The sequence below is a fragment of the Labrus mixtus genome, chromosome 8, assembly GCF_963584025.1.
Source record: "Labrus mixtus chromosome 8, fLabMix1.1, whole genome shotgun sequence".
Lineage (NCBI taxonomy): Eukaryota > Metazoa > Chordata > Actinopteri > Labriformes > Labridae > Labrus > Labrus mixtus.
Window position 1 is genome coordinate 9,465,516 of NC_083619.1, and position 15,222 is coordinate 9,480,737.

The window sequence follows — 15,222 nt, forward strand, 5'->3', positions numbered from 1 at the left end:
CCGTAGTCCAGTGGACACGTGATCACAAAAAGTTATAAATAGAGGTTCCGCAGTCAATTGTTTGTTCGACACACAGGCGGAGCGAGAAGAGACATGGCGTCGACGAGCCGGTGCGTTGCAACTTCAACTTGTTAAAATACCACGTCTTTCCTAATATGTGGCTCATTGTATATTGTTTTGTGATAATAGTATAGCTAGGCGTGATTAAATACGCCAGTACTTGACTTTAATCATCACTCCCATGTTTCTACATTGAGGCGTATTGTTTTAGGAAAAGGCTAGGTGGCTAGCTTGCTACTTAGATGTTGCCAGAAGTCACCATCTGTATCGCCTTTACACTCTGACATTGTTGTGCCAGTGGATGTTTCTGAACACGGTAACGCCGCTCGGATCGCTTAACACTTTAACAATATGTTCAGTTAAAGTGGTATGAAGCTGAAACTTAAGCTAACATATGAAGGCTCATTGAGGAGTCTGTGAACAGCCCTGAATGTCTGTTTCTTGTAAACATGCTAATCTGTCCTCTTGTCTCCTTTACACAACATAGTCTGTTGTTTTGTTGCAAACACTTCCGGATTGTGGATTATGTTTTATCAGAAAACTGTATTTGAGTGGACGTGTAAAGGATGAAACATGTTTGCATGGCCTTCATTTAACACACACCATCTGTTGTGGTTTCGCCACATCATCGAGACGTTTTGTTTATTGATGGATTTGGTCCAAGATTCAAAGTATGCCTGTAATTATTATTATGTCATAATCACTAAAACGACCAGTTGAGCACTCAGTTATTGCCATGCTCAGGAAAACAAAGAACAAAGTGATGTAAAAACACCAGTATTCTCTAAAACTAGTGTTTGTTTAATTATCTTGAGTTAGGCTGAGTGGTACAAACTGTGTCACTTTATAAATTAATGGTTTTCCATAAAAGTATGCAACTAGTTAATTCTTTCTTTCCAGCTTTCATAAATTGACTTTTTTAGATGTTCAGTGTGTTTTGTATCCTGATCACTATTGTCCATCTTTTGCGTTCACGTCTTCTAAACCATCACTTTTCTGTTCTTGTTTTGCAGTGGAGATGCCCTGGCCCTTCCGAGAGTTACATGTCCCAACCACCCAGATGCCATACTTGTGGAGGACTACAGAGCAGGGGACATGATTTGCCCTGAATGTGGACTAGTAGTAGGTCAGTAAATTCACCATAAAATGCACTTTTGCTGTGAATCGTAGCATCAGAACACTTAATTACTTTCTATTGTGATTTCCTGTGCTTGTTTATTCATGACATCAGCTGTTCTTTTTCAAAGTCAGAGCTTCAAATTGATTTTTTTTTTACCCACAGCGGTTTCTCATGAAATTATTTTACTTGAGTCATATGACTGTGCCTGGTTTTAAATAATATTGGTTTAACACTTTCTGAATTTTATTATCAGCTGTAAGGTTTTGACATCACATCTGCTAAAATGTTGTATAAAATTGGGCAAAGGGGGATATGCAGTTAGCAGACGTGCTGATCCTGAAGAACATTTTCATTAGATAGGCTTCTGACAAACATTTGTCTGTGCAATTTGGCAAGCTATAAACCCTGTTCACATGTGATGCGGACAGTAAGATGAAGCAGTGATGAACACAGCATCCTCATCTAACGAGCCCCCTGAGTAGGTCAGGAGGGAGAGCCAGCAGCTCTCTGCTGAACAGAGAAGACGCTCCCTGCCCTCTGTTCCTGCTCCTGTGGCTGTGGCTGGCCTCTGAGGAGATGAATGTTACTTTGACTACAGATATTAGAAAGGCCGATGTTAAAAAAAGAAAAGCCTAACAGGATTAAACATCAGAAATCTCATCCCCACAATGCTACGCTGTTGCAAGAACTGATAGTCCTGACTTATAGAAGACACAAATTAATATATCCCCGCCATTGTCAAATCTTTTATCCTTCGTACATCTTGGATTTCATTTATCTGAATGATGTAACATTTCTTTCTGACATTTTAATGTGTTATCTGCGTCACAAGATACAGACAGAAGAGTGAAAATGATGTGTGAGCTGATTGAATGATAATCAGAGCCACAATACAGAGAACATAGTGTTGTGGAGATTTTAAAGAGTTTCTTCGACAAGCCAAAGAAAGATGGTACAGAAGCATCAAGACAATATTTACAGTATTAGAGACACGGACACTGCAGGATGTGTTTGCATGAGGATAATTGTCCTGACTGTGTCATCATCTTGTTAATTATTCCAGAGGGATCATGTAATACAGACACACAGAAGGTGTGACTGCTTGTTTGTGCAGCTGATTCACAGAACAATGTTTTAGGGCCTTTTTGCCTTTATTGGGTAGGACAGCTGAAGAGAAACAGGAAATGGGGGGAGGAGAGAGTCAGGGGATGACATGCAGCAAAGGGCGAGGTCGGATCCAAACCCACAGCCGTTGTGATCAGGACTATAGTCTCTGTACATGGGGCGTGACATCACCGCTAGGCCATCGACGCTACCGTAGAGACTTTAATTTAAACAACAGAAACAGGACAGACCTTGGTTGAACTTGATGTTTCTCTGTCAGTCTAAAAAACATCTAAAACATAACTAAATATTACATTTCTTTAAAAGAAAAAGGTTCTCAGGGACATTATTTTGTTAAAGGATGAAAGGTTTCGTTTACTATTCGAAGGCGTGTTGATCCCAGAACCATAAAGCTAAATTAAACTTCCTCGCATTTTACATTTTAACCACCTACAGTCTGTTTCTTTAGATGGGTCTATGTATCAAAAACGCGACGTTTGAAAGCGCAAAAAGACAACATTCATGTAGAACCATTTATTTACTCTACATCAAAATCAACTTAAATCTTACAGTCTATCAAATATTTCTCTTCATCTCATTGCAATGAAAGTTTTAGAAATTGAAGCAGTATCGGCTTTTTTTTTTTTTTTTTTTTAAATTGTCCGAACAATTTCTGCTCAGGTGATCGTGTAATCGACGTGGGCTCAGAGTGGAGGACGTTTTCAAATGAGAAAGCCCTCAAAGATCCATCCAGAGTGGGAGACGCCCAAAACCCGCTGCTCAACGGAGGCGACCTCACCACCATGATCAGCAAGGTGAGAGACGCCTCGGCCTACTGTTGAAAATATCTGAACAATACAGCAACGAATTGTTGAGGATATCAAACAATATTTAAGAGATTCAAACCTTCAGTGGAGTGAATATGTTTTAAACTATTTCAACCATGTTTAAATGAACATGCATGTATTAATGTGCTGAACAACTCATGGTATAAATACTTAAAATAATTGCAGTATTTGCAGCATTCATATTGTACCGATTTCTTAACTGAGGTCGGCACTAACGGCGATGAAGACATTGTGTCACTGTCTAGTAATGTCGGCTGAAGTCGTGATAAACTACACCCTCAAATCTAAAACAAGTGACTGATGTCTTCTGTTTCTACCACAGGGAACAGGTGCAGCTAGTTTTGATGAATTTGGTAACTCCAAGTACCAGAACCGGCGGACCATGAGCAGCTCTGACCGGGCCATGCTCAATGCCTTTAAAGAAATCAGCACCATGGCGGACCGCATCAACCTGCCAAGGAACATCATAGTAAGATGTTCAAAAATATGAAGTGTAACAACGTAATGCCAAAAACAGCGGCACATCTTGAACTATGTCACATCAGGTGCACTCACAGTCTGACTGTAGCTCTCTGCAGTCTGCCCTCCTTACCCCCTCCTCACCAGGAAGGGAAAACCACTTAGTGACCAGGCGTTACTCTTAATAAACGAAACCCAAGTTTTGTGACAAGAGAAACGAGACACTTACCACAATGTTGTAATTCTGTGGTGTGTCATTGAAGCGTGTAAAAATAATACAGCAGAGTTCAATCAGGAATCCTCTCGTCATACATTTAACCATTTATTGCCCTTATGGTTTGCACAGTTGTATTTGGCGGTATTGGTTCTTCTCTTAGCTCTCAGCAGTATCAGTGCAGCATGCCACAGATCTTGCCGAGAGCGCAAACATTGAATTCCCCCCATAGGGACATGCAGAACAGAACCTGAATGTGCATGTGATGATACTGACATCATGCAGACATAACAAGCAAACAATTCATCCTAGAATATAACATGTGCTGACTGAAGCTGGAGGAGGTTGGGGTGGTGGAGGGAGAGTTGTACAGCAGTGTGGATGTGATGCAGGAGGAGTGAGAGGCAGAATGTTTTAAATAGACCGCCTTCTTGTTGTCAGTGTGATAATGACTGGTTGCATTGGGGCAGTTCTCAGATCAGCTGATAACCGCTTGCGGTCAGGACTACCGCATTCTGCCTGAACGCAGGGCTCCATTTTCTGCTGAAGTCGACAACAACAGATGTACCTGAAACAGTTGTTTCATGTAAAGGGGCCATGTGTGGGTTGTGCTCAGGTTCATATCTGTGTCTCCTTTATTAAAAGGGGGAGCACAAAGTCTGTGGTTTGGTTCCATTAAATCATGACTTTGGTTCTCATTGGCCATGTGGCTTCATAAAGATTTAATATTTCTATTCTGTTATATGTATGAAAGAAAAGCATAAAGAGAGGGAAAAAGTACAGTGTGTGGGAGAGAATTGTATATCAACAAAAAGCCGCTCACATTTGAAACATCGTGACTCGACTGCTTTTAACTGGTTTCAGATGAACAAAATGAGGATAGGACAGTTTTGTTTTCAGTTCAAAGTTTTTCTTAGATAAATAAAAACACATATGCACCAACATGGAAAGGAACTATGAAACATGTAGATGCCTTAAATCAGTGTTTTGTTTTTGCTCTGCAGGACAGAACAAACAACTTATTCAAGCAGGTTTATGAACAGAAGAGTCTAAAGGGTCGAGCCAACGATGCCATCGCTTCAGCCTGCCTCTACATCGCCTGCAGACAAGAAGGTGTACCAAGAACATTTAAAGGTCAGAATAAACCCTTTGGTGTTCTCGTGGACTTATCTGTTGTATTACATTGATATATTGGCGCTGATGGCAAACATGTGATACTTAAACATTTGTAACAATGATTGTGTTTGACAAAACACTGTAAAGGACAAAACGATTGCTTTCGTTAAAGAGACTTTAAAACATCCTATTTGTAGAAGCACAGGTAGAAACACTTGTTCACTTCCTCACCTCTCCTCCCCAGAGATCTGTGCCGTGTCCCGGATCTCCAAGAAGGAGATCGGCAGGTGTTTCAAGCTGATCCTAAAGGCGCTGGAGACCAGCGTGGACCTCATCACCACCGGAGACTTCATGTCCCGCTTCTGCTCAAACCTCGGTCTGCCCAAACAGGTGCAAATGGCGGCCACCTTCATCGCCAGGAAGGCAGTGGAACTGGACCTGGTGCCCGGCAGAAGCCCCATCTCTGTGGCTGCAGCCGCCATCTACATGGCCTCCCAGGCCTCTGCAGAGAAGAAGACCCAGAAAGGTGAGTTGTGATTGTGCTGTGATAATACTGTCAATGTGAGTGTCTACCAGAGCTGGAAAATCTACTTCAGTTTAAGGATTGTTCTTACCATAGAAATGATTGGTGTAGCCATTACTGTATTTATCTCCTTTTATTGCCACTCTTGAAATGTTTGAATTAATAACGACATGTTTAAGTCTGTTTTCATTTTTAAACAAAGGAGTTAAAAAAAAAAATAGTTTCATAAATGATTCAGAAGTTGATCCTGTTGTGATGATTCCACAGAAATTGGGGATATTGCCGGCGTAGCAGATGTTACAATCAGGCAGTCATATCGACTCATCTACCCGCGCGCCGCAGAACTCTTCCCTCCGGACTTCAAATTCGACACCCCCGTCGACAAGCTGCCCCAACTGTGAGGAAGATGCTCCCTGCTCAGTGACGATATCTTTCTGCTGTACTTAAAGGATATTATTCTTTCTTTTTAAAAAAATAAATAATTTGTGTTGGAAGGTTTCTCTTGTCCCTCTTAAGACTTGGAGCCTTTGTAAAGGCGATCACAGGAAACAAACGGACACATTCCAGTGCTTAAACAGCTGGCAGACTGTACTTACAGTATTTCATTTGAGTGTGTATACTGTATCATGTATATATGTCCAAGTGAGAAGGTGTAACTGATGCTTGCAAATTTAGGCTGGTTTCATACTGTACACATAAAACGTTGTTTTTGTAGAAAATGACCGGTTCTATTTTGTTAGTTTGTTTTGAATTGTTTCAAGTAATTTAAAAAAATAAAATGATTTTCATTAAAGGATTGTAATCAGCTCATGTCTCATCATTCATTAAAAACAAAGACAAATCTGTAATACATGTTTGTAGGGTGAACGACGCAGGTAAACTTACAACCTGCAGTGAAGCATCAGGATGTGTCAGAGGGTAAAAATCAGAGCAAAGCCACTATTACAAATGTTTAATTTGTGCATTCATGATGGGCAACAAACGGCTGCAGTAATCTCTTTTACACCGGGGGGGACAGCAACAGTTGGGTTTGAGTATTGGTGTACCATCCATTACATTTTCATCTGTTCTGGTAACAACATGCACAAGCAAAGAATAAAAAAAAAAACTTTGTACAATCTATTTTCATCATTAAGAAACGTAGATAATTAAAAACTATTGATAAAATTAGTGCTTTCAGCTTAACTGTGTACATACAGTATGTATATATAATATACCCTGCCCTCCCCTGTAGTGATTCCTTTCAACAGGTCTCCAACATTTGAGTCAGTTTATGGAAAACATGCAAAGTGACAAAGTCCTCGGCTGATTCCACAGAAAATTAAACTGATCACAGAACAGTCTGGGAGGCTTTTCAATGGCAATTTAACAGATCAGTTTAGTATGATCACAAATAAACTGCTCAGCCCCAACGACAAACAAGTTTCTCTTTTTTGCCCTTTCGCCTTGGCACCACTCTCAGTCCAACAATTGGATTTGTTTTTTCTTTAACCATGAGGAGTTGTTGGTCTGCTGCTTCCAGAGGGACAGGATCAGTTTGGTTTCGGTAGCTTTTGAACTGTCACGTTAGTGTTCAAACTTTGATTGAGGTAACAAGAAAAAATTGCTTCAAATACATTACAACTGGCTATTCACTGAGGAACAAAAAAAAATAACTTTCATTGATCTTTACTCTGACAATGTAATTCTTTTAATGTTAAAGTTAGATTTTATTGCTCCAATCACAGGGCTGCACCTACACCTGAACTGAGATCAGCTGAAAGTCATCCTCAATGTAGCCACTAGAGGGCATCGAACAGACGATAATATAACATTTTTTGCATTATTTTCCTAGCAAAGTTTTTTTTTCCCAGATAAAAGTCATTGATGGTAATTTAATAGATGGAGTAAGACTGGGTGGACTGTTAACTGGAGCTAGTGTATCAGTATTTAGGTGTGGTCAAAGATCAGGCTCCTAACCATGGAGACGTGTAGTGTCAAGACTGATTTAGTTTTCAAGTGAAGAAGCAGCAGTAGTAGTCAGGATGTTAGTTGCAGTTGACTGTTCAGTGATGATGCTTTGAGCATTTGTGGTTCACTGAACAGCACTTTGAGTCATGATGGTGGCAGAACTTTACAGTGAGATAAAATGTCCTAAAGCTGTGGCGAGGGCTTCGTAAATAAGGAAAACACAACAATAAAATACATGACTGAATATAACCTGTACAGATCAAAACAACTGACGACGGTGGCCGAATAACATGATTGTGATGAAGTCGTCTTCTCAGAGTTCATACGAAAAAACATTCTCAGTGGTCAGACAATGGACACGGCGACGTGTGCAGGAGAAAAAAAGCATCTCCCTACTCCTTCACTCTCAAACAACAGAGTTCATTTGTTTTCTTTTTCTTTAAAAAAAAGTTCTTCATGTGGATTAAAAAAATAAGTGGGGGTCCTCAGGAGGCTTCTGGACTTTTCTTCTCAATGGCACAGAGTTTTACCCGAAGGCTCGGAGAGCCGCGTCTGCTCCTCTTCCTCAACATGGAAAGTTTTAAAATCATGTGACAGTCATCGCTGTGTTGGTTGGTTCACAGTGTGTGTGTCTGTATTTGTGTAGACGAGGGTGCGGGGTCACGTGGAGCTAACACCAGTCAGCAATGTAATCAAAGTCAGAGAACATGTTCTGCTCCTCGGAGCACAGCACTCGGGGTTCCCTGGGCGGGGTTAAGATCGGAGCCTCTGAGGTAAATTCATCATCGAAGTTGCTAACATCGTTGGCGCCCTGAATGGTCGGCACGAATGGCGGCTTCACCTTCTTGGACAACAGTCCGTTCCAATCCATGTTCTGCAACAAAACAAAAAGATAGAGTTTACATCTTCGTAGAAAGGGAAAGTTTGAAACAAGCTTTAGATAAGAAGTTTGATACCACTCTCATAACGCTGTCAAACGAGAAGCTACAGCTAGGTTAGCTTAGCATAATGACTGGAAACAGGGGGATCAGCTAGCTTGAATATGGGATTACATTCTTGGTTTTGTTGCTTACCCTGAAGAATAGATGTTTCTTAACCTCCTCTGCGTCCTTTTCTCCTGCTCCCAGTCGTCTTTCTGGACTTCTCCTCAAAAGCTGAACCCGAGAGGAAGCAGAAATCATCATATAAATATCAAACAGAGACATTTTGTAAGAATAAATAATCCACTAAAACTTTGCCAACTACTCATTTGTTCTGAACATGGTCCTTTCCAAGTGATTTCTTGGTATGTGTATGTATGTACCCACCCTTCTCATGATGGAGATGGCCTCTGTCGAGAGGAATCGTGGGTAGCGGACTTCGTCATTGACGATGCTGTCAAACACCTCCTCCTCATCGTCACCAGGGAAGGGCGACTGCAAAGAGACGTGCCAAGGTGAAAAAAGATGAGCATTTGACAACAGCTGCTTAATGTACATCATTAACACTGTGAACATGCACTCACCTCCCCAACCAGCATCTCAAATATAAGGACGCCCAGCCCCCACCAGTCGACTGCGCGGGTGTACGATGTTTCGGTCAGAACCTCTGGAGCCAGAAACTCCGGTGTGCCACAAAACGTGCTGGTGCGATCCCTGAAACCCATTCCTGAAAACAAAACAGACGTATGAAGGAGCAGCTCTCCTCAGAATAAATCACTCTCTGCCTTTTCCTCTCCTATTGTGTTGAGGTTATTCAGGCTGCTAGTGTTACAGACATTTGAAAGCTTTGTTTTATTAGTCAGAAGAAACTTTTGCAATCTTTTAGTTTGAAGTTCAAAGACAAAGCTTTCAGCATAATGTGGTTTTATATTTTACCTTCTTTGCAAAGCCCAAAGTCGGCGATCTTTACATAACCCTCTGTGTCCAGGAGCAGGTTATCCAGCTTCAAATCTCTGCAAATTCAAACAAAATCAGATTTTTTTTAAAAACCTGTTTGCCGCTTGCAGATTATGGACTATTTTATGTGACTTATTTTAAACTACTCACCTGTACACAATCTTGTGTTCATGCAAGAACTGTAATCCCAATACGACACAGGCAGCATAAAACCTGCAAAGATACCAAAGAAACCGAATGCCATGAGTTTATGCCAGAGATAGAGATGGAAACGTCGCTTGTATAGAATCTGATTAAGTTCACTCACACAGCCCTGGGCTCAGAGAAAACATCAGCGTGGATGTGCATCATCAGGTCGCCTCCCGCTGCATACTCCATGACAAAACAAACGTGCTCCTGCGTCTGGAAACACGCAAACAAGTTGACCAGAAACGGGTGTCGGACGCTGTTGACCGTTTCAAAAATCCTTTTCTCACACATCAGACTGACAAAGAGGAAAGATAAAGAATTGAATTACAATCTCATTTTCTTCACATTGACAACTTTCAGTGTGTACGGCCCACTGGTGAGTGGCAGCAGAAGTTCGTAAACGCTTACCTGTCCACCTCATCACGAGCCACGATGTCTCCTTTCTTCAGAGCTTTGATGGCAAACATCTCTCCGGTGCTTTTGTATTCGGCTAACAACACCTGAAGAGGCGGAGGAAAGGAACACTTCAGGAAACTTTATTCAAGCTTTTTGTCTGCTTTTTTATCTGAAAGACTATTGCTCAACATAAATCCATCAGTCAACTGATAATGATACTGATGATATCAAGGATGGTGTTGATGTTGAATCAAATGTTCAAAAACTTATATTCTACACACCCTGGCAACTAACTGAATTTATTTCCTCCTTTCTATATATATTTTTTTATTAATTTGTTTTACCTAATATGCCTTCATTTTAAGATTTATTTTTGGGGCTTTTTGCGCCTTTTCTTTGAGAGATAGGACAGTGGATACAGTCGGAAATCAGGGAGAGAGAGAGGGGAATGACATGCGGGAAAGGAGCCACAGGCCGGATTCGAACCCGGGCCACCCGCTTTGAGGACCACAGCCTCCACCAGGGGGTGTGCAGCATTTGAAAGTCCTATCTTCTAAAATGTGTATTTGATGCTTTGGGTTGTTGTAATATCTAATAGTAACTTTAGTGTATTTGGGCTCAGACTGTGTGTAAGACATAACAACCACCGTCAAAGGAAGACTCCTTCAGCTCTGGATAACTATAGCTAGGATTGTTCCTACTGTGTTGAACTTATGTAGACAGAAGAATGAATTAATGTTGCTGTGGCATGCTGACACACCTTTCCAAAGTGTCCACGACCGAGGACGGCCACGCATTTGAAGTCCTTGAGACTGAAGTGAAACTGCTCTTCATCCCTGGAAAACAATCAAGTTTACATTAGTATCCAATATTTATGAGCTCAAAGAGAGGCTTGTAAATTCACTGCATAACCAGCCTAGAGCAGAAAATATGACAATATGGGGATTTACAGGCAGGGGGCAGTGTTTACAGCCGTGTTACTGTTGCAGCTCACATTTGGCATGCCTGAACATTAGAGCTCAATAGTGTCAAGAGCTGGAACAAAACAATGAACTCAGCTTCAAGGTAAACATGGGTTTTTTAAATCTTTTTGCGCTTCCCCTCAGACTCACAGTTTGAGAATCAGAGAGCAGAATTTATTTTATTCTTTCAGTAAACATTTTTCTTTAGCTGGTGCATCACAACAGCAGTCAAAGTCCTCACCCTCGTCAATTCATCTCTTTGTTTGGCGTTACTGTAAAAGGCTGTTAAAGAGGCACAAACACAGCAGACACATGGCTCTCTCACCTTATCTCTGAGTCTTTCTGGATGGAGATCAGCTCCAGGTCGGGATGCTGGATCTCGTGCTCCACCACCCTGTCCAGGTCTGGCTTCACCGCTATGCTATTTCTCTTGTTCAAGAAGTCGAAGGAGGCGAGGGCATCCTGCAGAGAGGGAACACAGAGCAGGAGGAGAGAAAAGTTTAAAAAAGGGAAAAAAAGGGGAAAGATCAAATAAATGGACTTGGGCTTGTTTAGCTATTTTCTAGTCTTCTGACAACTCAAAGTGCTTTTACACCGCAGGTCACACCTACACATTCACACACTGATGGTAGAGGCTGCTGTGTGAAGTGTCCATCAGTTTTTATTAACTAATCCATTCATTCACATTCACACGCTGCTGTGTGGAGCTACTTGAGGATAAGCGTCTTGCCCAAGTCTGATGAAGAGCATGTTGGCTTGAAACATCACTTGTTAATAAACCCTTTAACGGGAGCTCCTTGGTGTGCAGATCTTTTTTGCTTCTTCATACCTATTTGTTTTTCGGATTCCAGCACCCCCTTATGGATTTGGGTTTTTTGGGGGTTTTTCATTGCCCAAGGACAAATCAACATGTGGCAGCAGGAGTTGGGGATCAAACCCCCAACTTTAGTGTTGAGAGACAACCGACTCTACCACTGAGCCACAGCTGCCCTGTCACTGTGGGAAAGTAAAGTAATATGTGCTATGACGTGATCATTTTCACATTTACGCTCTGATAATCGCTGGTCCTTGAGGCAGACGGCCCAGGATCAGCTCAGACCCTCTGCACTTTGCAGCATGTCATTCCTCTCTCTCTAACCCAGGTTTCCTACTCTAACCACGGTCCTCTGCAAAAGCCCTTTGTCATCAGTGCTATGGCCATACTGTTTATAAAACTCTTAGCGAGCATGAAGCAGTACATAGGAATGGTTTATTTATAATTTTTCAAAATTTAGATTTATTTCGATTTATATACCGTAAAATCCGGAATATAAGTCGCACCAGTATATAAGATGCACCCTGTTTTGAAGGTCTCTTAAAGAGAAAAAAAACTGTTTTCCTGCGTGACGATTTATATTGTGTTCAGCGATGTCTACAACGTGCAGTTTCTGTGCAGCTGTGTTGTTCTTTTAGTTCAGTTTGTTTTCACTTTCGGGAGTTTGCGCTCCTACTAGCTACAGTACGGTAGTTGAGCTCTCAGCCTGCTGCAGGGAAAGTTGTGACTTGTGAGGCACAGACCTGCTAGCTTGCGAGTCGTTCTGCCCGACTCCGCTGGTCACTCTTTAACTTTAATATAGGACTCTTTCAATCAAAAGAACACTCCACAAGGTTTATTTACGGAACAATACACCACTGTTTTCTGTAAATGAATGATTATGACCTCGTGAGGGAGAAAAGATGTGGAAAGAGTCACGCAGCCAGCCTGGTCTGTGTCGCCGTCTTTCCCAGCACAGCGTGCACTCAGCTTTCAATACACAATGAATGGGGATGGGTTTTTAATCACGTCAGGTCGCAGTGATAGTGGCTGCTGCCCCGCTGTAATGACGGCGTGTGTTTCAGTATTTAATACTGGTATATTTGGTCGCACCGGTGTATAAGACGCAGCCAACTTTTAAGACGAAAAAATAGGTGTTAAAAGTGCGTCTTATATACCGGATTTTACGGTACATTTAATTGAAAGAAAGTGTCCAAGACATATTTGTTTTTTTTAAACCTCACCAAACAAGATCCAGTCAAGTCATTCACGAAGCAGACTGAATATTTATTGGCAGCCATCTTTCTTAAGCAGTTTGTTGTCCTCTACCTGCAATTATGTGAACTCAGTGTTTCCTTAACAATATCATCACTGTACCTGGACCTCCTCCTTGTCGGACAGCTGGCCCTGCACCAGAGGTTCTCGGTTGTCATCGGGTACTGGGTAGTGTTTGGGTCCTGGGGTGGGCTCTTTGTCAAAGTCCAGCTTGGTCACCAGTGGGTCACTGCGTATCGACAGGGGAACACAAAGATTCTTTTAAGCATGTCATCCGTTTAATCACATTTGGATATCTGCAGTCCATGTTGTTGAGTATGTGAGTACCTGCTGGGTGTGGGAGATCCAGGCAGACTGCTGGGTCCGGTATCAGCCACCTGAGGGCTGAATGAGTTGGTGCTAACGGTCGGTATGGCTCTTCTCACCAGGCGGCCCCACGTGGCTATATTGATGTTCATCTGAGGGGCTCGCAGAAAGGTTTTACCTGATAACAAGGAGGCAGACACCAGACAGGGAGATAAAGAGCAAATACATGGAAGATATGTTCATGTTACAAATTAAGCTTTGGTTTTCATTGGCATGTGTGTGAGTGGAAATCACAATTCACCTTGCTGCTTCGAGAAAATCTTCTTTTGTCTTTGCAGCTTTGGTCTTCTCTCGATGACAGGATTGAAAAATGTTACCTAAAGTGGAAAAACACAAATTTAGACAACAAAGTAAACAGTCAGTACATTGTGTAAAAGATCAAAGTCAATTGTTTAACTTCACATGCAGCATATCTGATTAAGACACTTCCAAACATTGCAAACAGGGATTTTACATTACAGCATGGATCAACACGGATAAGTCAAGTGTGTGTGTGTGTGTGTGTGTGTGTGTGTGTGTGTGTGTGTGTGTGTGTGTGTGTGTGTACCTCAGCAAACAGCATCCCCTGTGGCTCCAGGTATAGACACATCCCATGACGCTGGTTGTCCAGGAAGTCCTCCAGCCTCAGGAACTTGACAGCGCAGAGCGAACGCCAATCCCGCCAGTAGACCGAGATCTCCAGCTCACGAGACTACAGGACAGGACACACAAACAAATGTCAAACACAACACCAAGTGTACAGCACAGATGTAGGTCGATGGCACAAGTAGGGGTGGGCGATATAACGATCTTGGATCGTGAAGGATTTTAACTTGCTGACGATCTGCCAAAGCAGAGAGATCGTAGAACCAGGCTAATGTGTTTATTCTATCATGCTGCAGTTTACGCTCCGACACAGACGCGCTTCCACCTCTTTTGCTCTGCAGCGGTGAAAAACGAAAACGAAACATAAAAGTAGCCTAAAGTCCGCAAAAACAACTCCATCCCGTTTGTATGCAACTGTTGTGATATTTTTCCAAACTGACACGGCGTGAGCAACATTTAACTTATCTGCAGTAGTGTCCTGAATAGTTTGCACAGTTAAGTTTACATCTCAGATAGCGACACAAGAAACTCTAAGCGAGCCAGAGAGACGTTAACAGTCTGCAGAGAGTCAGACAGAGGGGAGCTCAGACAGTCAGTGATGAGAGATATAACCCCGGTGTTTAAAATGTTGCTGTCGGTGTTTTCTGCTCTCTCTCAGTTTTTGAAAGTTACTATCAAGCCTCTCCACCCGAAGCTCACCTGTTGTGATAACTGAATTTATAGGGATTACACTAAACGATGTTACAAAGCAGCAGGCAGGTGAGAGTGAGTAACCATGGTGACTGTGTGTCTGTCAATCAACAATGTACCGCCCCCTCTATGAATTAAACTCTTCTGTCAGTAAAACTTACGTTGATCATGTGTCACTTAATGAACACATTCTGTATTATGTTTGATTATATATAAACTAAACTAAAGTTAGTCCAATGATGTCATAAAAAACAACAAAGGCTGCAGAATCTGTATGAAGCTACAGCTGTAGGAACTCTGCAGGGCTAAAGTAGAACAGAAACACAAGAACTCGAAGTCTACATGTTTTTAAATGAATGCATCACTGCGTGAAAATCTTCCTGATGAACATAAAAAGAGGACACATAACTAAATCATAATTTCAAAGTGGTGAGGAAAACCTTCAAATTGTGCATAAATAGAAAATAAAAGACATTTCTGTTGCTAAATATGTTCTAAAAGATGTTTTTTAGATTAAACTTTTTTGTGCATTTAAAAACATTATACAGGGAAATAAGTTTCATTGAACTGGTCAGTAACTTACAAATTTGTCTAAAGATCAGTATGAAAAAAATTGTGATAAAATCATGATCGTGATTTTGCAAAACAAAAATCGTGATATGATATTTTTCCCATATCGTCCACCTCTAGGCACA

At 41.6% G+C, this 15,222-nt stretch overlaps 2 protein-coding genes and 1 long non-coding RNA gene across 4 annotated transcripts in view; 1 reads left to right on the plus strand and 2 right to left on the minus strand.

Annotated features, from left to right (window-relative positions):
- gtf2b (general transcription factor IIB) lies at window positions 1-6,250 on the plus strand. The gene is made up of 7 exons (XM_061043490.1): window positions 1-110; window positions 1,074-1,186; window positions 2,966-3,099; window positions 3,455-3,601; window positions 4,810-4,939; window positions 5,166-5,447; window positions 5,712-6,250. The coding sequence occupies exons 1-7, from the start codon at window positions 94-96 to the stop codon at window positions 5,843-5,845; spliced, it is 957 nt and encodes a 318-aa protein (XP_060899473.1). The 5' UTR covers window positions 1-93; the 3' UTR covers window positions 5,846-6,250.
- pkn2a (protein kinase N2a) overlaps window positions 5,908-15,222 on the minus strand; it is a 26,756-nt gene continuing 17,441 nt past the window's right edge. For both annotated transcript variants that reach the window (XM_061043436.1, XM_061043435.1), the window contains exons 10-23: window positions 13,800-13,943; window positions 13,494-13,569; window positions 13,214-13,370; window positions 12,989-13,115; window positions 11,144-11,280; window positions 10,617-10,692; window positions 9,869-9,960; window positions 9,579-9,755; window positions 9,422-9,484; window positions 9,251-9,327; window positions 8,899-9,041; window positions 8,702-8,809; window positions 8,468-8,548; window positions 5,908-8,268 (exon numbers count right to left, since the gene is read on the minus strand). In XM_061043436.1, coding sequence (XP_060899419.1) covers window positions 8,065-8,268; window positions 8,468-8,548; window positions 8,702-8,809; window positions 8,899-9,041; window positions 9,251-9,327; window positions 9,422-9,484; window positions 9,579-9,755; window positions 9,869-9,960; window positions 10,617-10,692; window positions 11,144-11,280; window positions 12,989-13,115; window positions 13,214-13,370; window positions 13,494-13,569; window positions 13,800-13,943 — 1,662 coding nt within the window. In that variant the 3' untranslated portion in view covers window positions 5,908-8,064. The remainder of the gene's footprint in view (window positions 8,269-8,467; window positions 8,549-8,701; window positions 8,810-8,898; window positions 9,042-9,250; window positions 9,328-9,421; window positions 9,485-9,578; window positions 9,756-9,868; window positions 9,961-10,616; window positions 10,693-11,143; window positions 11,281-12,988; window positions 13,116-13,213; window positions 13,371-13,493; window positions 13,570-13,799; window positions 13,944-15,222) is intronic.
- On the minus strand, window positions 12,104-12,973 carry LOC132978365 (uncharacterized). Its single transcript, XR_009673902.1, has 2 exons — window positions 12,287-12,973; window positions 12,104-12,245 (listed from the first exon to the last, which is right to left on the minus strand). It is a non-coding gene; the product is annotated as an uncharacterized LOC132978365 (long non-coding RNA).